Source organism: Leuciscus leuciscus (assembly GCF_965113295.1).
Source record: "Leuciscus leuciscus genome assembly, chromosome: 20".
Classification (NCBI taxonomy): Eukaryota; Metazoa; Chordata; class Actinopteri; order Cypriniformes; family Leuciscidae; genus Leuciscus; species Leuciscus leuciscus.
In genome coordinates this window covers 9,357,352-9,380,191 of record NC_138744.1, presented here as the reverse complement: position 1 = coordinate 9,380,191, position 22,840 = coordinate 9,357,352, and the positions used below count along the sequence as shown (strand labels likewise).

Below are 22,840 nucleotides of genomic sequence, written 5' to 3'. Positions count from 1 at the left end.
ACCTATGCAACAAAAAGGATAACAATTTATCTTTACTGCAAACTTAGGCAGTCTCATTTAAGAGTTACTTATTTAAATGATTTTCCAGCATCATTGTCATGGCTTATTGGTAAAAAAGTATTTTGCTTTCAGGTTTCTGTCACCTGAACAGTGACCGTGGAACTGTCTGTGGTGAATATATGCAGCAGTGGTACTATAAAGAAGAAGTTGATGCATGTTTACTCTTCTGGTACGGGGGCTGTGACGGTAACCGTAACCGTTTTAGTTCAGAAAAGGAATGCCTTCAGACCTGCGGCAAACAAAGTAAGTAACTGCACTGACAGTGTTGGGGAAAGCTAACTTTAAAAGGAATGCGTTACAATTTAGAGTCACTCCTTAAAAAAGTAACTAATTACAGTTACTCTTATTGAAAGTAATGTGTTACGTTACTTTTGCGTTAATTGTTTCTCACCTGAGCTGGGCTTGCTTACTTGTTTTTGGGGTTTTTTCAATAACAAAAAAACAAAAACTATGTTTCTGCTACATGTTTCTGGCAAATGTAAAGGCCCTTTCACACCAAAAGTGAAATGCAAATTCACGCTTGTACAGTAGAGGGCGCCGCTCAAACAAACCTTTCAGCGGTGCTGCCATTGTGGATTCCAGAAGACACAGTAGAAGAAAGTTGAACACTTACTTCAGCAACAAAAAAATTATAAAGAAACAGAAATGTGATGTTTAACTAAAGTCATTTTTGCTTATTAGATGGTTGAATTGGATCATCTAAGGTCAGCTGCAAAGACATTGGTTAATAAAGTGAGATTAAATACATAAAGCATATTTGTATTATTTAACGTATTTAATTATTGCAGGTTCGCATAATATTCAGCGTTTGCATTCACCGTTTTTTATTAATTTTGAGAAACACTGAATCTGTTTTTTGTGTAAGTGAGATGAGTAAATGCCTGCTCACATTTAGTTTAGAACTAACAACCATCATGTTCACTCTGCGCACACAACGCCATCACTCCTGATTTCTCTCAATAGGGTCTCATGAGGTGTCAGTCAACAAATGAGAAAACAAACATGGGTAACTTGCATTATTTACTTGAAAAAGTAGCTCAGATGTTTTGTTGTAAATTGAAAAGAAATGCATTACTTTACTAGTTACTTGAAAATGTAATCTGATTGGATTACTTGCGTTTCTTGAAATGCATTACCCCTAACACTGTGCACTGGTTCATAAATCTTTGTAAAGTGTCATAATTTTTTGTTTAAGCTGGTCTGCCAGCCTGGCAAAATTTCCTTTTAGCTATTATAGTCTTGCTTCTCTTTCAGCATGAATAGCTGAAAAGTTGTCCAAAACCTCTCTAAAACTAGCCAACAGATCAGTCTGATGTGTCTGAGAGACCAACTAAGACCAGCTAACCCGTTTAGGGTAGTTTAAGATTTCAGAAAGGTAGTCCAACCCAAAACTTACACCATTAGTTGCTATTGTACATGCATCAATCCGTGTAAACCGATTGCAATTCCATTTTGTGCCACTAGTGACACTGAAATTACAAACTGAACATTTAAGAAAATAACGATCACATAAGGTACTTTGTCAATATAAAAAAGCTGAAACATTTGTATTATTTATTCCATCTCCAGATATAAAAAAGCTGAAACATTTGTATTATTTATTCCATCTCCAGATCGTGAAATAATCCCGCAGGCAAAAGAGGAAATCGCATTATTTGATGGTGAGAAATTAGTCACTTCTGTTAATGCTTGTTAATCTTTTGCCGATTCTTTAACATTTGGCCCAGTATTACTTTTTTTTTTTTTTTTTTGTAAAGCCAGTAAAAGGATTATGCATCAACTCTTTCCTGATGTTTCCACTCACAGATGCGTGCCTTATGAAACAGGATGTGGGGCCCTGCAGTAACTATGTTTTAAGCTGGTACTATGACATCCAACAGAATGAATGTATACACTTCTGGTTTGGAGGATGTGGAGGAAACAAAAACAACTTTGACACACAGGAAGAGTGTGAAGCCCTTTGTCTCAGGGTCATTTAACCTGGATGACTTTCAAAATTACATTTTTTACACACTTTTACATTTAGCTTTTTTTTTTAAAGCTAAAAAATTTTTTTTTGAAAAAATATACAATTACATTTTTACTACAAAAAAAGCTAAGAATTACCCACCGGCATCCAACACAAAAGCAAATTCGCTTTTTCATTGTACTTTAATACAGTTATACAATATACATCATCAGTTAAGTCATACTGTATGTCAATGTACATAAAGATTGTTAGTGAAGAAGTTCTGTGACAGCACAAAATAATGTGCAAATACATTTTTTTATACTAAATAAAACAAGTCTTTAAAAATTGTGAAAATGTAACCCATCTGTAACTTGTCGTATGTTTGAGTAAAACCAGGTTTTCCAAAATAAAAAAGTAGGGTTGGACTTGATTTTATTCAGTGGGAATCCATGAGTCAATTTAGATTTTTCATGTTCACTTTAAACAAGGCTAAATATGCTGTGCAACAATGTTTTTCAGCAAAAACACCAAGCAAATACACATTTCTTGTCACATTTATTCAGTAATATTACACAGTGATTACAATGCAAGTTTCATTCCATATCTTGCATTCAGGCCTTGAAAGAAAACTAGGTGTTTACATAGCTGTGCAGAAATAACACTATAAGTGTTAACTACTGTGTGAAACAGAAATACTTTTTAGCTATACCATGTCCTGTTTTTTACAGTGTGGCCATATTGTATGACCTTGATATCAGCATGAAGCAGTTGCACAAAAGAACAAAACACAAAGAAAACTGTTCACACACAAACTGCAGGCTTACACTGTTTTATGTTAATATTAAAGTGGATTTGATCCTAAATGACTGAATTATATTAATTGGCATTATATTTCAATTTACATTGCACTTGATTGGACGTCCATTCAAACAATGTCGTCCCATCTTGGCACAGTGTCTTTCTCACTTCCAGACTTTGACAATGCCATCTCTAGAAGAGGTGACTATAAAGCCCTGGGTGGTCTGGAACGTCGCAATATCAGTAATGATGTCATGGTGGCCCACGGGAAGGGATTCTGGGCCACGGCGAGGCGTGTCCTCGGTGGATCCGCTCTTCTGCTTACTGTGGATCTCCTGGTGAGGTTGAAGGGAGGCAGAAGTGAAGATCAGATAAATAGAAGCATGCAGAAACCAAAAATCTGATGGAAATGAGCTTCAAACCTGTACTACTTCTGTTCCTTCTATGATTTTGCGATTGTAGAACACAGAAGGGCAGTGAAGAGAGTCATTAGCACCGCCTGCAACAATGTATGACCTCTCAGGGTAGGCCAAATCCCAAAACCTGTAGATGTCATTTAGAACACTCAAATTCATATATTTCCTTTTTTTTTTTTTCAATATTTTCATATTTACAAATTCAATATTTGTCCATATGCCCTCAGAACCTTTGGATGTCAAACATTTAACTGTATCTGAAAGGCAGCTGTTTATGTATGAAGATACCCTCGAAAACAAATTTAACTGAGCTTTGGAAATATTTTAATGACTATATGGAGGAAGTAATGTCTGGAGTAAAAAAAAAAAAAAAAAATGCAATTTCAATCATAGATGGCCAAAAATACATAAAAAAATACAGCATTTTGCACCCTTGAAGGGCACTTCAGGAAGGGGATACCATTTGTAGGGGCGTTCCAAAAGAAAGTCTTCTGAATCCCTTTTTCCAATATCTTTTAACAAATCAACAGTGACTACGTTTACATGCAGCCAATAACCCGTTCAAAACCGGGATATTAGCAATAACCCGGTCGCGCACGGCCATGTAAACACCGGCAAAAACCCGGATATGCTCATATCCCGGTTTTTAAAAACCCGGATATTATACCTGGGGTACCCCCTTTCTAACCCGAATATTTGGTCATGTAAACGCGTATCGGCATATCCCCATCAAAAGGGACATTGATTTGTGTTCTGCGCATGTTCTATTCGCAAGGAATCTTGGTCTTTTGAGTATAGACGCCGCATACAGAAACCCGCGTGCAGTATACCGGAAGTAAACAAGAAGTAGAGGTAAACATGGCGAGACGCAGCACAGCACCAGACTTTTGGAGCGAGGAGGAAAGCGCAAACAAAGGCGATCGCTATCTGCCCCGAACTATTCATTATCCGCGTGCTGCTGCTGTTGTTGTTGTCTTTGGATACAGGAAAAAGAATCGGAAATGACGCATATTGCGTCTTAAGGAAGTCCGTACGTCCAGACGCTAACCGTGCGTCGCCGTTTACATCGGGATATTGTAAATTCCATGTATACAGGAGTAACTCTCTCTGCTCACGCATGTAAACGCATTATTCCGAATGTTTCAGAAACCCAAATAGTGACCCTAACCCGACCATAACCCGGATATTGGCTGCATGTAAACGTAGTCAGTGATTAGCTTAACTAATTAGGCACACCTGATTCTCATGTCTGATCCAGCTGTAAGTAGGAGAGGGTTGCCATCGGCAGGGCTGCAGTATATCCCATGTACACTGTGAGGAGAGGGCTGTGGAGGACAACAGAGTCCAGAATGATGACAGCTGGTAACTTGGATGAATTTACTCATTATTATTATTTTGTGATGGAGAAGTGACAACATGCAACAACCTGCATCTCTGAAAGCGGAGGTGCAGAGCTGGCCCACAGGGTAAACTTCCTGTCTCCAGTCTCCATATCCCACATGGACACCTCATTGTTACCTTGGACAGCTGTAGAGAATGAGGAAAATCTTTATGAACATACTATATATATAATATATATAGATACAGTACATACTGCATACACACACTACCATTCAAAAGTTTGGGATATTATATATATATATATATATATATATATATATATATATATATAAAAAGTTAAAAACAGTTGTTAGTTTATTGTTATTTTAGTTTTCAAAACTAAAAAGATTTAAAAAATGCCTTTCTTTTGAACCTTCTGTTCATCAAAGCACGTTTTTTACAAACATATTAAGCAGCACAACTGTTTTCAACATTGATAATAATAATAATAAGAAGAAGAAATGTTTCTTGAGCAACAAATCAGCATATTAGAATGAATTCTGAAGGATCATGTGACACTGAATAATGGCTGCTGAAAATTCCGCTTTGCCAGGAATAAATTACATTTTTAAAATGTATTAAAAAAGAAAACTGGTATTTTAAATTGTAATACTATTTCAGAATATTACTGTTTTTATGGTATTTTCAATTATCAAGTAAATGCAAGTAAACTTTTCACCTGCAATGACAGAGGACTGGTAGAGTGGATGCATCAGCAGGCGTCTGATTCGAGCTCGGGCTGGGTGGGAGTGGCTGGAAATCGGTAGCTGAAACCGCATATCCCAGCATGCCATTGTGCCATTACTTGTGCCTATGTAAGTAGGACATAAAATAAATCCAAGCTTGACCGAGCAAATCTAGTTTATCCAATGCTTTCCATAGTCTAGGAATTTCCTGAAAGCCTTCTTCTGTAATTGGGGTTTTGATCAGCACTCATTTCTAATGTACAATGTTTAAAGTGCTATATAAATAAGTTACTTGACTTAATGATGTTTCTGTATAAGCACCACTAAACATAATCTACTGTAAGCTATGCAGCTATCTTACCCACACACAGCCAACACTGGTGCATGTCCACAGCAAAGGAAGTGATGAGGCCCAGACGCAGGTCATGGCGGAGAGTCCAAGCGTTGCTGTTGCTGCGGAGGTCCCATCCCACCAAAAAGCCGTTCACAGTGGCGTAGGCCAGAACCGTCTGCGCCCCCGAGTTAAAGTGATGTACGTCCACCACACAGCCCTCATCCTTTGGATCCAGGAACCTGAAAAAGACTCAGCGGCTCACTGATCTGACTGCATGAGTGACACTGACCTAAGTGTGATGGTCTTGATTTACTTATTTGTATTAATTGTACTATTATATGGCAGCACACAAAGTCAGGAAGTGGAATGGGAGTAAATATGAATGTGACCTGCACACACCTGGTCTGACAGGGCTGGACTTTGGGTGATTTGGGTGGCTTGTTTGCCTCAACTGCAAGAAGCTGGATGGAACCATTATCTGATGCGACAGCAAGGTAATGCGACCCCTGACAAAAGGTCAGTGTTTTTACATGTCCTCCAATCCGAGAATACGTCAGCACAGACCTGAAACAATCACATTTTCAATCTTCCCGGTTCACATAACAGTAAAACAACAACCTAAAAAAATGCATAGATCCAAAAGAGTAAGACATTCAATACCTTGTGGTGGTCGTCTTGCCCTCCATTTTCTGGCTGTCCCAGATCTTTACAGTTCCATCATTGGAGCATGTAGCAAAGATGGAGTGCTCGTCAGACACTCGGATTCGGTTCACAGCAGATTTGTGCTCGTGAAGATGGGCCACTAGAAGACCTTTTGGATGCCACCCTGCAATACAACAGCTACATTTACCAAAGTGCAAAAACTAGAAAAACTTCAAGCAACTAATAATTTAAAGTAGTTCAGTTACAGAAAAGCCATCCTTTTGAAAAGCAGTATCTTTCAAAATATCTTTATGATATTGTTCATACTTCATCATATGAATTGTATATAGCATTAATACTGATTTTGAATGAATGACCTCAATTAGGGAGAAAGCATCACATACATTACCGTTCAAAAGTATGGGGTTGATAATAAAAAAGAAACCCCACATTATGGGGACAAAATGTCCGCACAAAGATGGCAATACTTGAAATCCTTGTGGGGACATTAAGATATTTTACTATTTAAAATATCTTTTTTTTTTCTAAAATGAAATGACTTAACTTAAGGAGCTTTGCATTTGAAATATAAACAAAAAATAAGAAGAGGTCTACAAAAAGGTCAGCTGCTGATTTCAGTACGAGAAATCGTACTGATTTTTCGCAAGCAAAGGCTAGACAGCCACATGATGTGTTAGGGTGGAGACGAGACTGCTGTACCTGGCAGCGGAGGCCTGCTCTCCCACTCTGCGCTCTCCATCATCTGTTTGGCCATGCGCTCTGCGTTGCATTGCTCTCTTTTCTGCTGCACCAGCTGTTGCAGCTCAGCCTTGCACGTAGTGATGCGTCGCTGGTATGTAGACGCTCCGGTTACGGACTGTACCACTTGAATGCTAGGGAGCACTGTGGTTTTCCTGGGCTGCACAGATCCGGCCTCAGGTACCTGCGGTTGAAGAGCAACGGGGAGAGGTTTAAGATAAAGATTTTAGTTCTTTATCACCACTATTGAGGAACAACATGCTAAGTGTATTTAATCTAGAGAAAATCCAGGACATTCCTGCATGTTTGAGTAAACATGATGGAAAATATCAGGTGACTGATATGATTGAAAGGCTTTACAGACTACAGTGTTGCAACACGGACAAATGCACACTAAGATAGGTGTTGATGAAGAAAGGATGACAGGAGAGGGAGAGAGGGCAGAGAAAGAGAAGAGGGGAGGGACGATATCACACTGTCGGCTCAGGGGTCGACCTGGCCTGAGGATGAAACATGAGGGAGGTTAAGAGTCTGTGAGGAACTCTTAGATCGCAGGCGCTCTCCAGCAAGAGTTCCACTGGGTTCCCCACCACCGCTCGGAACTAGAACATTAGGTACCGTCGAGGGAGTCGCCGTCGAGCTGGGAGGGTCCAGAGAACCAAACATGCTCTTCCACTCTTCGTTCAAGTTGGAGTCCTGTTTCGTATGCTTGCGAGCTGTCACAAGAGAAAAAAATTGGACCGGTTTTAAATGTGGTTCTGATAAATTATGCATTTCTGGTTTCTAAAACACTCTGTGCTGCTCAGTTAGCGTCAACATGCGTACCGACACATGAAAAAGAAATCAGGCAATGGATTTAGTCAGCGCAAAGACGCAGTACTTAAAAATAAAGTAGTTTAATATTAGTTCAAAAAGTGAATATTATCATAGAACAGAAGCAAACAATAAAAATTTTACTTCCCAAATACACTTGAACTGAAGAGGACTACACAATATGTTGAGATCATTAACTCAGCAAATAAATCACCAATTTTTCAAACCACCTACAACTTCTCTTATAGCTGCAGTTTTACAAGCCCAGCTTCTGTCCATTTTTTTTTTCTGCACTAGATAAAAAATTGTGTGAGGAATAATAATGCTGGCAATGCAGTAAAATAGTATAGATATAGCTAATAATTATCAACTTTCTAAAGACAGCCATAGTTTGATTTTTTTTTTTTTTTTACTAGGTATAAATAGGTATTTATCCATGAAAAATATATAACTGTTTTTACATTATAGGCAGGGGATCCCTCGCAAAGCTTTGATCATCATATTTGGGGGTCATCGGCATCAAAAAAGTTTCTGCAATAATATTCCCCAACTAATATGGAATCTATGAGAATAAATATTTACATGCACTATTATTCAAAAGTTTAGAGTCAGACAGTAAGATTTAAAAAGCCTTTTTAAAAGCCTCTTATGCTCACCAAAGCTGCATTTATTTGATCAAAAAATACAGTAAAAACTGTAATATTATTATAATTTAAAATATATTTTAACGTAATTTATTCCTGTAATGGCAAATATTAATGATCAGTAGCCATTACTCTAGTCTTCAGTGCCAAATGATCCTTCAGAAATCATTATAATATGCTGATTTAAGTAAACATTTCTTATTATTATCAATGTTGAAAACAGTTATTGTGGAAACCATGAAACCTGTTTTTGTCAGGATTCTTTGATAAATATAAAGTTCAAAAGAACAGTATTTATGGCATTATAAATGTCTTTACTTTTACTTTAGATTAATTGAATGCATCCTTGCTAAATAAAAGAATTGATTTCTTTAGAAAAACCTAAAGTTTTAAATGGTAGTGTATACTGGGAAATGACTGCAACAAAAAGCATCATTAGCCCAAATGTGCTAGAGTGCACAACAAAGTGTATCTATCCACATCATATCTGCCACTTATCATGAATTCTCTGATCTAGCCACACAAAGCCTAGTCAAAGTGTTAGTCAAAGTGAGTGATTATAACTTCAAACAGAGATTAGCTGTTTGAGACCTAAACAATATACCAGAGGCAGAAGGGATGAAGTCTGTAAACAAACGAAAAAATATAATGCATTAATTTTAAATGGTGAACTAACGGCATGAGACGCGTATATATCTTCAATTGAAGTAGCAGTAAAAATGACCGCAGAAAGTTTATCACCCACCTCTCTTGTCTTCAGATTCTTGCTTTGGCTTGATCAGGTCCACCTGTCGGCCAGTGATGCCCAGTGTACCGAGATCAATGACTCCACTGAGGGCTCCATCACTCAGGTGGCTCTGGTCTATGATGTTGGCTTTGGCTTTGTTGGACTTGAGCATGAAGTCTTTCAGAGCCAAGAGCTTGTCCTCCTCAGCTTCCGTCATTCCCTGAAAGAAATCACATGATAACTGCTCAACTTGATTTATACAAGTGACACATGACTTATTGTTCCTAAAACGACCTTTCTATTAACCAGTCATTACTCAGGGATAGTGTTAGGGAAAGGAATGTGGTTATTTCATTGAAATGTTGCTATAAAACTAAAACATAATTATTTATTCATAAAAAAAACAAATCACAAAGAAATTCTACCTACAGTAGCAACATCATATATTTATGTAAATAAATAGATAATTAAAAACTAGAATAGAACTTAAATTTATTTTCCTAACCTGTGAGAGAAGTTTCTTAAGGAGCTGTGCAATTGCAGGATCCTCAGGAATGGGGCATTCTGGGATGGAGCCATTGCGCTTTTTTTGGCGGAGTAACAGGTGTCTGAAGAGGCTTCCGATGTCTTTGGAACGCAGTGCGTAGTCAAAGATGGAGCGACTTACAGGCTCTTTCAGCACACTGAGCAACACAATCTCCTTATCAATCTGTCCAAAGGCAGAAAAATTGTTTAACCAAAATTAAAATTCTGTCATTTACTTGTCATTTCTTCCGTGAAACACAAAAGGTGAATGGTTTAAGAATTTCAGGCCATAATAACTTACATTTTGGTCTGTTTGTCTGTCTTATGAACTATTTTTAGGATAGTCCTCAATTACTTTTATCACTGTATATTAAAAGAATGGTCAGCAGATTCATTTAAAACACACCTTTTGTGTTCATTGTAAACAAGAAGTGTAGCAAATAAGTCACAACTAATATGATACACTAGAGCCGAAGCCCGCACTAATGTAACCTCACCTGTATAATCGGCTGAGTGATAAAGGGGTTGAGATGGGGCATAAGTTTGCAGTAGACATCAGCAATGTTTAAGTGCTGAGCGACAACAGTGATGAAACCCACAGCTCCATAGCGGATCCACAGATTGGGATGACACAAGAAAGGAGCTGTGGGATAGTAACATTTTAAATAATAAATGATATACAATAATTACGAAGCACATTATACAATGGACTATGAATGAAGAGAGTTTTTCTGACCAATATCACTGACGAACTCGTAGATGTGAGGTTTCTGCAGCAGCCCCAGCTGACACATGCAAGTGAGAGCGTTGAGAGCTTTATAAATGACAAACTCCTCAGCGTCACTCAGGCCTTGCTGCAGAAGAGGTTTCAGGATGGAGGAACTCTGCCAGCCCACATATGCTGCAACACCTGCAGAGAGGAGGAGATTTGGTTGCCATGTTGCAAGAGACTGCCTTCATATGAAGCAACTGTGGTGGCAACTTTCCTACTATGCTGTCAAAGAAAGCTCCACGGAGGTGCCAGTCATTCTTGTCGTTGAGGAAGGTGATCATGTGGGAGAGGAGGACATCGTTGGCTTTCTGTCTGCCGAAGAACACGCAGAGGCGCGTGATCCCGTTCTCCATCAACGTCTGTTTGACGATGTTCTCAGGGTCGCTCAGTAAAGTCACCACCTTCTGCTGAACCATCTCATGCAAGGCCTGCAGCTCTTTGGACGATAGATGGATCATATCCACAGCGTTTTAATGATAGCATTCAAATCTTTTCATGCAAACTGGTTATTAATGTTGTTTCAAAACTACCATAAAAGTGAGCTTTAATTGAAGGACCAACATTTACCTGAATCATAGTTTTCATTGGGGTGAAGAGTTTCTTCTGTGTCCTCTCCATTGAGGTCTTGTTCAGAGCTCAAATTATTCTCCTGCACCAGCTCCAGAAAACGCAGTGCTGTCTCAGCCAAATGTGCTATGTTCTCTATAAATATAATATAATAATATAACATACACTGCTGTTCAATAGTTTAGAGTCTGTACGTTTTTTTTAAAAGAAGTCTCTTCTGCTCACCAAGGCTGCATTTATTTGATCAAAAACACAGTAAAACATTAATATTGTGAAATATAAATTAAAATAACTATTTTTCTATTTTAATATATTTTTAAATGTAATTTATTCCGGAGATGGCAAAACTAAATTTGCAGCAGCCATTACTCCAGCCTTAGGTGTCACATGATCCTTCAGAAATCATTATTATAGTGCATTTTTGTCTCAGAATTCTTTGATGAATAGAAAGTTAAAAAGAAAAGCATTTATTTGAAATATAATTTTTTTGTAACATTATAAAAGTCTTTACTGTTACTTTTGTTAAAGTGAACACATCTATGCAGAATAAAAGTATACATTTCTTAAAAAATAACTCTTACTGACCCCAAACTTTTGAACATTAATATAATGTAATATAATATTTAAGTCAATATGAAACCCCTTTCATAATCCATTGTACTTCCGTAACCTTAAGTATTTCCAATTTAATGTTTTTTTCATTTTGTTTTCATTTAAATCAGAAACTTTATGGATCGTGAAAACTATTTACAGTTACACATTTAAAAGGCAGACAATTTAGACAATTTTCTCCAGAGATTTCTAGCACTAGAATACCTGCATAAGCAAGTCTGACAATCGTTGCTTCATCTTGGGCCAAGTGGGCAATCCCAGGTAAAATGTATTCTGGGTAGATATTAACATCATTGCGAGGAACCTCCTTGACCAGCGCCAGCACTTTAGTCAGTGTGCGAACGGCCTCGGCCCTGACGCGCGGCATCGAGTCATTGCAGAAATGCAGCAAGTATGGTGTGATCCTGTCCAGCAGAATCTCCACATTTAGCCGGCCCGCCAGATGAAGGATCAGTTCCAGAGCTGCCAGTTTGGAGTCGCAAAAGCGCAGCGTCTGCAGACAGGATGTGATCACTGACACCAGCACCACCAGCCCTTGCTCCTTGGATGAACTAAGTTCCTGAGATGCCTTCTCCTGCTTTTCAGCCTTCCCAGTCTGCCCGCCACTGCACAGGTTATTGAGGATGTTCTCCAGGTTCTTACGTATCACCAACACCCTTTCGTCAGCAGACTGGAAGGTCTCCTTGGCAAACTGGGCCATGTAGGGCTGAAGGAAGGTGTAGAAGATTTCTGGGAAAGCTTTTCCTCGCTGCTGCTTCAGGTATTCTTCAGCCGTCATGCGCTTTTCCGGTTCTCGCTGCACCATTTGTGCCACCTGCATAAAGTGGATGAAATTATTTAGAGTACTACGTAATATCTAATTAAGAGTACTGACTAGTATTATATTATTTATTAATTATTGTAGAGTCAGTAAGATTTTGTTTGATAGAAATATCACTTTATTCAGAAAGGATGCATTAAACTGATCAAAAGTGACAGTAAAGACTATTTCAAATAAATGCTGTCCTATTCATCAAAGAATCCTGGATTTTTTTTTTTTTATCATGGTTTCCACAAAAATATTAAGCAGCACAACTGCTTTCAGGAGTGATAATAATAAGAAATGTTCTCAAGCACCAAATCAGCATATCAGATTGATTTCTGATGGATCTTGTGACACTGAAGACTGGAGTAATAATGCTGAAAATTCAGCTTAACCATCACAGAAATAAATTGCATTTTAGAATATATTAAAATAGAAAACAGTCATTTTAAGTTGCAATAATATTTCACAATATTACTCTTTTACTGTATTTTTGATCAAATAAATGCAGCCTTGGTGAGCATAAATGCCTTATTTAAAAAACATTTAAAAATAGCAGCTCCAAAATGGTAGTGTGGGCTATAAGTTTGTAGAACCTAAAGGGAAAATGTGAAATAATACAAAATATCTAAAATCTCAAATGAATAGAAATGCTACCAGTTCTCTAATACTGTGATCCTCAATTTTCATCAGCACTTGTTCGGTCTGGAAATGTCCTTTACGGTAAGCCAGCAGTTGTGAGAGGTCGAAGAGCGGGACGCCCTCTGTGAACAATTCTGCAATCACACAACCTAACAAAAGAAAATGAAACAAGAAAGGTCTTTGAAAAATATTTCATATATTATACTGCACCTGCTTTAAGCAAACAGAAAAAATATATAATGGATACCAGCTGAGAAGATGTCCATGGGTTGCTTGAGTTCTCCCCTGGTCCGTTGGCTATTGCTGGAGAGATCCACAAGCGGTGTTGTCTGATCACTTTCGGTGCCAAACATACTGCCATCCACGAATCTCTCCGGAGCAATGTAGCACGTTCTCCTCCTGGACGTGTCGAAGAAGTAGTTGAAATCTGCAGGGTTGTCTTCAGGCAAGTATGTGGGTTTAAAACTAGCAAAGTCTGTGAGAAGCACCCAGTTCCAGCTTGTCACCATAACATTCTCTGTTTTAATGTCACCATGACGCACACCAGATTTATGGGCCTGGTCCACGGCATTGAGGAGCTGGAAGGCAATCCACTTCTTCTCCACGTTGTTGAGAAACGGCCGTGTACTGATACGGTCATACAAGTTATCCCGAACATACTGCCGAAATAGTATGGCTGCTTTCTCAGTAAGTGTGGCTTTTTGAAAAGGCAGACAGTTCTGACAGGAGTGCAGTCTGATTTTCAGCTCCTCCAGTTCTTGCTTGTAGCTGGTCAGGGGCAGAGAGGGGTCCTGGATCGCAAAGACCTTAACCACAACCAATCCTTCTCTATGTTTCGCCCGGGCCACTTTGAAAAAACGCGTACTGCCCAGACTTTTGTCATATTCATAATCATGGATGTCAGAGAAATAACTGTCCACTGAAAGTATCTGCGATGGAGCAATTCCAGCCAGTTGGTTCCCCATCTCACTGGATCAGAGATGGCTGGCCCAAAAGACAAATCTACCTATGATAGATAGATAGATAGATAGATAGATAGATAGATAGATAGATAGATAGATAGATAGATCTGCAGTTTATTACAAAAATCTACTTTCTCTTAAAATGATTACTAATAACGATCTGCAACTAAAGTAAATAAATACATGAAAAGTTTTGTCATAAATTCAGTAACGTTATAATCTTCAGATCCAGTATACAGCCTTTCACATCATAGTGTCATCGGATATTAAATGCTGCATCATATCTGTTAGCAATACTAGCTAGAAAAAATAACTCAAATATTTACATAGTTGTCATTTTCTATCCACATAAACTACCAGTTATAACGAAATATGCCAAATACGTGTGCGTATATAGTGTTTGTTTACAGCACTGATGTACAAATAAACGGTTGTTTACCTGATTGTTTGAGCACCGGCGCGCTGTCAACCGACTGGTTAACTAGAGTTATTACACAAAACCACCTTACACAAAATGACATTCTACATTTTGCCTAAGTTAAAACGAACAATACTAGAAGAAATGTCAAATGATACAAACGATACTTTATACAGATATTTACAAAAAAAAGAGCCGCTTCGTTTGTTATGTCTCAGGAGTGAACTAGAGGTGTGCATCTCCAATGGCTGATCTGAGATCTGATCGTCAGCTCATTAGCGACACGCTATTGGATGATAAGCCAGTCTCGACTGATCTCAGATCAGCAGGCAAACCGGAAACCGGAAGATATCATTCAGGATTTTCGGACTTTAGTTGTAGAGTGATTTCAATGCGTCAGAGGCATTACTGAGTCTGACTTCACTAGGTTATTTGTATGCTTTTGACTTTGTTGCATCACGTATTCTCCATGGTATTCTCCCTCTAAATTTTTTTGTGTTTTTTTTTCCTTTTGACGTTATGGCGGTGCTCAGAGGACTGGCCTTGTTAAATGGAGTTTTAACTCCAAACAAGTGTTTCACACCAGCACGAGTAAGAATTTTATTTAGTTGTGCATGCATTCAATTGTAATTTAGTTTCAAAATCTCATAAGCTGAACTTTTAGTTTTATAAAATATACGTTTTTAAATGGCATTTTAGGGAATTCATATTTAATAGGTTGCACAGTAAAATTAACTCTTTTAATTGTTAATGTACACTGAATGTAAAAATCATGCCTTTCATACATGATTAAGGCTACATTTGAGACATGTTCTATTAATTATAATGTATATTTCCCTAAATGCATAGCTTAAGCAGGAAGTACTTTATACTTTCATTGTCCTTATGACCTTTCACCCAGTTTTTTTTTTTTTTTTTTTTACTAGCTGCTGTCTGAATAAATAAAATGACCCTCTTTGCATCCTTTAACAGTTGTTTGGAAATGGGACAAACACTTTATACCAGAGCAGTCCCCAAGCTAGATTCTTCCCACCTTCTGAAGGTGTTATGCTTCTCCCAGGAACTTTCAAAAACAAAGTGGCTTTTATCACTGGAGGAGGAACAGGACTTGGAAAAGCCATGACCACTGCTCTGTCTTCACTGGGAGCAGAATGCGTGATAGCCAGCAGGTTAGTTACCCCTCTCATAAAATCATCAAAAAAGTATTAAGCAGCACAACTGTTTCCAACATTGATAATAGTAAGAAATGTTTCTTGAGGAGCACATTAGAAGGATTTCTGAAGGATCATGTGACAATGTAGACTGGGGTAATGCCTGCTGAACATTCAGCTTTACATCTTAACAAATTACATCTTAAAATATATTACAACAGAAACCAGTTATTTTAAATTGTAAGATTTCTCACGATCACTGTTTTGTTTTACTGTTATTTTGTCTTCTAGTTCCTAAATAATTGATGACACACCCTGCAAGCAAATCCAAAAGTTAAATCATGTTAAATTTGAGTGATTATTCATGTTCAAATAGTCGTGTTAAGTCTCCTGTTGTCACTTCCAGAAATCTTGATGTTTTGAAGAAAACAGCAGAGGAAATCTCACAACAGACAGAAAACAAGGTACCTCTCACATCCAAGCAAACATTGCCATGTTTTTGGTGAGGAACTTGTTTTCATCCTCCTAGAGTTTGATAAATGTGTTGATGTTTCAGGTCCATGCCGTCCAGTGTAATGTTAGAGACCCTGCTTCAGTTGAAGCTGCTGTTGACCAGCTTGTCAATGATGTCGGCCTGCCTGATGTAGGTTTAGATCTCCATCTTAACAGCAGTGATACAATAGATTCCACACAAAACTCCTTCTGATACGTTGGGATTCTGTTTGCCAGGTGGTGATAAACAATGCAGCTGGAAACTTCATCTCTCCTTCAGAGAAGCTGTCTCCCAATGCCTGGAGAACCATCACCGACATAGTGTTGAACGGCACTGCCTATGTCACGCTAGACATCGGGAAACGCCTCATCAAAGCTGAGAAAGGTGATTATTATTTTTATAGATGTAGCAAAGTAGTTGTAGGGTAATTCAACTTTTAATCATGATAAAGATCTGTTTATATTTAGTATGCCAGTGGTTCCCAACCCTGGCCCTGGAGTAGGCCAAGCACCGCACATTTTTGATGTCTCTCTTATCTGACACATCTAAGGTTCACATCTAAATCTTTACTGACGAGTTTTTGATTAGGGAGACATTTAAGGGTCCGTTTACACGACACCGTTTTCAACTAAAACGGAAAACTTTTTATGCGTTTTGGCTGTTCATTTACATGACAACAGCATTTTGGGGGCCTGAAAATGCAAACTTTAGAAAACAAGATTCAAACTGCAAGTTTTTGAAAACAATACTGTTATCGTCTCTGTGCAAACGCTTAAAACACAAACAAGTTTGTGAAAAAAACGGTGATGTTATAAGCACCACTGGTCTGGCAGGCATAATACAGGCATAATACAGTTTCACTCATATGTTGTCGTCTGTACGTGAAAAATGCAAAAGGAAAAACATTTCCATTTTTAGTACATCGTAACCGTACTCTAAAATGTGTAGTTCTGGGGGAACTCCAGAGCTGTGTTTGAAATCGCCCCCTATACCCTCATTCACTATCCCCTACATTAGTCCACTAATATAGTCCACTTGAAGGAGTGAGTGAATTCGAACACTGAGTGTGTCAGAAGGGCTGCTGCTTTTGTATAGTTTGTGCTTTCTTTTTAATAACCATTTGAAACTTGGCAAACTGGCAGCTCGAGTAGTAATGAAAATATTTATCTGAACTCTGTCATGGTAACTAGCATGTATAAACCTTTATTAAATAATTAAAAAGCAATTTATACCTGCATGATATTACACACATATTGTACACACATTGGACCAGTGGTTTGGAAAATGAATGCATGGATGATTCAGCTGCGGGCGCCATCTTGTGAACGACCCTCACAGTGCATTATGGGTATTCTCTGCCATTGAGTGTCAGTTGTACACTCGTTATTGCGGTGCATTATAGGATTGAATTAGTGAACTCGATAATAACCACTATGGTTTCGGACACCAGTACAAATGGTTGTTCCCTCAAATAAAGCCCTATTTAAGGGAATAGGGGGTGATTTCAGACACAGCCCAGGGCCAGGGTTGAGAACCATTGTAGTATGCAAAGCAGTTACAAACAGTAGAGCATGGTGCTTGATTCCCAGGGAGTGAGTGAGCTGATTAAAATGTGCACCTGAAAGTCTCTTTGGATAAAAGCTTCTGCCAAATGCATAAATGTTAGTTATTGGTTGGCTGGAGGTGGTTGATTTGGAGTGCATAACCACTAGAGGGCAGTAAATGCAAAAATATCCTACAGAGTGCTCAAGTCACTGATAATCTGTACTATTCATTATCATCTGTGATAACTGACAGCATGTCACAGATTCTGTCAATAGAGATAAATAGAAAACCCAGAACATTTCTTAACTTTTAAAAGGTAGTGTAAAAGAGAAAGAAATTAATACTTTTATTCAGCAAGGATGCATTTGGTTCATCAAAATTTAGAGCAAAGACATTAAAAAAGATTTATATTTCAAATTAATGTTGTTCTTTTAAATAAGGGTCATATGGCACTTGTGTAATGGCTGCTGAAAATCCAGCTTTGCCATCACAGGAATAAACTGCATTTTAAAATAGATTAAAATAGAAAAGAGTTATTTTTATTTTGTAATAATAATTGTTATAATATTTCACAATATAACTATTGTATTGAACATTGTACTGTATTTTTTACTCAAATTTTTTATTAAAAATGCAGCCTTGGTGAGCATAAGACTCTGAAAGAAATTGAATTTCTTTCAAAAGCATAAAAAAAATCTTACTGAACACAAACTTTTTATTGTTCTGTAAGTTACATTGTGACCAATTCTTTTATAGTGCGATGAATTGAAATGTGGAAAATTTTACAGCATCACATCTATGTTTGTGACTGACTAAGTTGTCCAGATGATCCACATTTGTCTTCTGCCCGTTGTCTTGATGTTTCTGCAGTAATGATGTTGCCTGTGGCTTCTTCGCACATTCCATGAATAATGCTTTTTGGAAAGTGGCATAAAAAAAGTTGTCAAAGTTGTTTTGCTAATCAAGCTTGTTTTTGTAATGGGCTAATTTATGTGCATTCATGCCGTTTTCTGCTCTCTTTGTTTTCCGTGAAGATAACAGCTTCTGGCTGTGACCAGTAAGCTGCAGCATAATTACTCATGTGTAAATTAAGACATCATTAGTCTTTATGTAGTACATTTATTATATTTTGCAATGATAAGACCTAAGTGTGTGTGTGTGGGTAAGATGACAACTAGCAAGATAAGATAATTCCATTTCATTGCCTCAGTCATATTTGTGTGTTTGTTGTGTGTATTTGTTGAATGAGCTGCTCAGATTCAGACACCCAGCCTCTCACCTGATTATGTTGACCTCTTTCTGCTTCCTCGAACATGGTGATTACAGACTGTTCAATTACTCCATTAACTCCAAGTGCAAAGATATTATGTTGCTGATAACAAGTCTGACCTTCAAGACTCAGTGCGTTCATTGTATTTTCATTTCAATGGTGATTTAAAACAGAGATTAGATTCTTGATGCACGTAGAACTATTTATAAATTGTTTATACTGTTTTATTATCATCTCATGATGTCACAGGTGATCTGCAGCTTATAGATTCATCTCATTTAAAGCACCAGAAACTGATAATCTTGTTGAATTTATAAAGGTGCTGCTTTTCTGGCCATCACCACAATCTACGCTGAGAGTGGCTCAGGATTTGTTGTGCCAAGCGCTGCGGCTAAAGCTGGAGTGGAGAAGCTGTGCACGTATGTACTCCGTTACACTACAGACACGTTTTTAGGTAATTCACCTCCTGGCAGGCCTTTTGAGAATCAGGTCCTCCTGTCAAATGCGTTTCTAATATATTCCTGAAAGGCTGCATATGTTATCATAATGAAGGTGCAGTGGCTGTTTCATTTACATTTTAATTGTAAGATGGGGATCTTGATCCTATCCCCTTAAGGAGTGTTAAATATGCTGGAAATGCAATAGAGAGAGGTGGACACTGGACAGCACATTATATACCTAATGATTTAGATCAGTAGCTTATTAATAATATCATCTCTGCTTAAATGTTTAGTTCAACGACAGGATTTACTTCAAATAAATTTTTTTTTTTTTACTTTTTTTGAAGACTGGAATGAGGAGCTCAATTAAACCAAGCATGTCTTATTTCAGGATGATACTGCATATAACATAAGCACCATGACACTTATGTATATATCATGCTTTTTAAAATTGGTTTACACATCATGAGTGATAAACAGAGATGATCTTGATTCCATAAGAAGTTGTTTGTCTGAATCAATTGCCTTGCATTTAATAATAAAAATAATGTTTGTTTTTTTTCTTTGCATTTGGTATGATTAGTGAGTTCTAAATACTGCAGAATCAAAACATTTTTTTTCAATTTTCTTAAATATATATTAAATATTGTATTATTATTGTTATTATGAATTTTAGGTCTTATTATTCTTTTTTTCTTTTTTTTGAATTTCTTAATCTTACAAATATTGAATTTGTAGTGATTTCAGACACTGCATTAATTGTATACTGGATTTAGACCCTACAAAAATATCTGTTGCTTAATTGCAAAGTGGCCACACACAGTACTTTTAATCAATTACTGATTGTCTGATTTGACAAATTTTGATTGATTTGTGTTACATACATTCTTTACATGAGATCACCAGAGCCTTAAAAGCCATTTGATTGCATTTTCCTTGGCTTGACTTTGAGCCACCATGTTTGCTAGTGCTTACACTAGTGCTGTGTGATAAACCTAATGGAAAAAGGTCCGTCTCAGGGAGATAATTACACTAGAAGCACTAGTGGTCATGTCTGATAGATAGGATGACCAGATGTCCCCAAAAAGTGGGACAAATTTCAAATAATTCAGATAGGGATGCACAATAAATCGGTCATCATATCGGTATCAGCCGAAAATGTTCATTTTTAATGTTATTGTTGTTATCGTCCCAATAAGAAAATTTGGCCGGTATATTAAAGGCAAAAAATTATAGATTTCCTTCAGCTGAGACACTTGAGATGCGCACTGTTTGCCATGATGGTTTTAAATTGCTTCAAATATGATTGAAATCACTTGAAAATACAGTTCAGCAACATGTGCAGCGCAAATCTGTCATATAGGCTACATAAAATGATAATGAGAACATTATAATTGTGTGCTTGGGACATGGCTTTTAACGGTGAGACTTTTGTTTTTGTAATCAGGCTCTCAAAAATTTACAAAAAATTTGTATTTAGATTTATTGGCCAATATTTTGGTTATCGCCTTTCAAATATAAAGAACTATTAGTTATCAGTATCAGTTAAAATTTTCATCCCTAAAATCAGAGCATGTGTAAAGGCTGATTGTGTCTACCTACAGGTCTCTGGCTGCTGAGTGGGGCAGATACGGCATGAGATTTAACGTTATTCAACCAGGACCAATCAAAACCAAGGTAGTGTGCATGTTTTAAGTTCTTCTCTGAAAATGTTGTCCATCCCTTGGTGTGTAGAGTGAATTTGTGAATGAATCTTGCTTTCTGGTCGGATCTTTTCAATGAAAACCAGTCTGAATAATAATAATAATAAGTTGTATTTATATAGCGCCTTTCCAAGGGCTCAAGGACGCTTGAATAATTTGTTCACAAATCAGACTGATTCAGTTCTCTAGTTCAGCTCACTGACTCAGTCCAGTTTGGATTATTTTTTATCTTTCAAGCTTTAGTTTTCCAAACATTATAATAACTCTCCCAGTATCTTTCTGAAGGGTGCATTTAGCAGACTGGATCCCACCGGACAGTTTGAGGATATGATGCTCTCGAGGATACCCGTGGGTCGTCTGGGCACTCCTGGAGAGATCGCCAACCTTGCCACCTACCTCTGCAGCGACTACGCCAGCTGGGTATCAGGAGCGGTGAGTTCCATGACCTTGCGTGAAAAGTGCTTCGCCTCTCTGGGCAAGAGCTCACCTAGAGTCTTCCCCACAGGGCCTCTCCATTTACAGCCAAACGGAGACAAGGGCACAACCTAAACCTCTCTTTCCCTCTGTGATGGGTAGCAGAGGGAATTTTGTGAATAATTAGGGGGGAAAAGTAGTGCTCCAGAGATCAATATGAAATTATATAGTCCGGCGCATTACTGTAATGACTCTACTTATAAAGTTGAGGAGCCCTGACAGGGAAGCTAATATGTTTTTCACAGTGAAAGACAAATTTCCAGCTTTAACAGCTCCTCTGTCCTTAGATCATTCGAATGGATGGTGGTGAATATGTCTCCATGGCTGGCGAGTTCAATGGTCTGAAGGAGGTGATTTTCTTTCTTTTTTTTTTACTCAGTCAATCAGATATTTACAATGGGGAGTTTTCATTACTTTATTTATTATGTTTTCCTTGATTTTATTTGCCAGGTCACAAAGGAGCAATGGGCCATGATGGAATCAATGATCAGAAGCACAAAGGGATCGTAAACCTCTAAAACCACAGTAATTCAGCACTAATGACAGTCCTAATCTCAATCACTGTGTAACAGAGTAATCAATTGAAATATGGTTTGTAGACTGTATAAATTGAGATTTAAGTTGTCTTGGCACATACACATATCCATTCTGTGACACATTTATCACCTTGAGGGCTGTAAGGAATTGTTGTTTGGAGGATTAGAGCCATATTGAATTAAAAATGTGTGCACATTTGACATTTAAGTTTGGCCTGTCTGCCATTTCTGCCTTAAAAATCCATTGTAACAATGGCATTTACATTCTGTTGGCTGTAAACATGTAGGTTACATATTTAGCCTGCATGCTGCCCCAGTGCCCTTGGATAGGATCCAGCATCCCTGCGACTTATACAGAATATTAGTGGTTTGAAGAATAGAATGGATGGATGGATAAAGCCCACAAAGAATGTTTAAAAGAATGCTTAAAGTCAACCTAAACTTGATCAAAAGATTTGAAATCGTACAACTTTCAACCGCCTTATAATATAATGACTAAGTACAAATTAAAGTTTGGTGTACATTACCTTGTTTCATGCATTGAAATTATTTGAGTCAAAAATAGAATAAATTCTGCATTGTTTCTTGCTTTATTCTTGATTAAATACCAATTAGTGGATAAATAACTAAATAACTGAGGGAAATGCATTTCCGAGCTTTAATTGCTTTGTATTTCTAGAGGGTTTTTTTTATCTTTGAAAGTGAGGGTTTTTTTTAA

At 37.6% G+C, this 22,840-nt stretch overlaps 3 protein-coding genes across 4 annotated transcripts in view; 2 read left to right on the top strand and 1 right to left on the bottom strand.

The window, feature by feature from the left end:
* Window positions 1-2,441, top strand: part of col6a4a (collagen, type VI, alpha 4a) — a 38,226-nt gene extending 35,785 nt beyond the window's left edge. Inside the window, exons 39-41 of one of the 2 annotated variants that reach the window (XM_082149290.1) lie at window positions 133-303; window positions 1,674-1,721; window positions 1,867-2,441. In XM_082149290.1, coding sequence (XP_082005416.1) covers window positions 133-303; window positions 1,674-1,721; window positions 1,867-2,039 — 392 coding nt within the window. In that variant the 3' untranslated portion in view covers window positions 2,040-2,441. The remainder of the gene's footprint in view (window positions 1-132; window positions 304-1,673; window positions 1,722-1,866) is intronic. The other variant, XM_082149291.1, reaches the window with a different exon arrangement.
* Window positions 2,442-2,549: 108 nt separating this feature from the next.
* pik3r4 (phosphoinositide-3-kinase, regulatory subunit 4) lies at window positions 2,550-14,177 on the bottom strand. Its single transcript, XM_082149381.1, has 19 exons — window positions 13,378-14,177; window positions 13,146-13,279; window positions 11,891-12,500; window positions 11,075-11,209; window positions 10,726-10,943; window positions 10,472-10,649; window positions 10,233-10,378; window positions 9,716-9,919; window positions 9,229-9,430; window positions 7,645-7,742; window positions 6,988-7,210; window positions 6,286-6,451; window positions 6,025-6,189; window positions 5,653-5,864; window positions 5,285-5,416; window positions 4,652-4,752; window positions 4,462-4,550; window positions 3,232-3,352; window positions 2,550-3,144 (listed from the first exon to the last, which is right to left on the bottom strand). Exons 1-19 carry the CDS (start codon window positions 14,093-14,095, stop codon window positions 2,974-2,976), a joined length of 4,023 nt encoding a protein of 1,340 aa, XP_082005507.1. The 5' UTR covers window positions 14,096-14,177; the 3' UTR covers window positions 2,550-2,973.
* Window positions 14,178-14,902: 725 nt separating this feature from the next.
* decr1 (2,4-dienoyl CoA reductase 1, mitochondrial) lies at window positions 14,903-22,648 on the top strand. The gene is made up of 10 exons (XM_082149360.1): window positions 14,903-15,101; window positions 15,483-15,679; window positions 16,068-16,125; window positions 16,218-16,304; window positions 16,391-16,538; window positions 19,289-19,388; window positions 21,014-21,086; window positions 21,398-21,544; window positions 21,874-21,936; window positions 22,037-22,648. The coding sequence occupies exons 1-10, from the start codon at window positions 15,030-15,032 to the stop codon at window positions 22,094-22,096; spliced, it is 1,005 nt and encodes a 334-aa protein (XP_082005486.1). The 5' UTR covers window positions 14,903-15,029; the 3' UTR covers window positions 22,097-22,648.
* Window positions 22,649-22,840: the final 192 nt, after the last annotated feature.

Bases quoted from the DNA above. Each gene is read 5' to 3' on its own strand.
- pik3r4 (XM_082149381.1), bottom strand. From the start codon at position 14,095: ATGGGGAACCAACTGGCTGGAATTGCTCCATCGCAGATACTTTCAGTG. The intron at 10,650-10,725 runs GTAGGAAAGTTG...CTCCTCCTCTCT, and splicing joins GAGCTTTCTTTGACAGCATA to GCAGGTGTTGCAGCATATGT. The intron at 3,353-4,461 runs GTGTGCCTAATT...TGACATCTACAG, and splicing joins GGATCAGACATGAGAATCAG to GTTTTGGGATTTGGCCTACC.
- decr1 (XM_082149360.1), top strand. From the start codon at position 15,030: ATGGCGGTGCTCAGAGGACTGGCCTTGTTAAATGGAGTTTTAACTCCA. The intron at 15,102-15,482 runs GTAAGAATTTTA...ATCCTTTAACAG, and splicing joins AGTGTTTCACACCAGCACGA to TTGTTTGGAAATGGGACAAA. The intron at 16,126-16,217 runs GTACCTCTCACA...TTGATGTTTCAG, and splicing joins CACAACAGACAGAAAACAAG to GTCCATGCCGTCCAGTGTAA.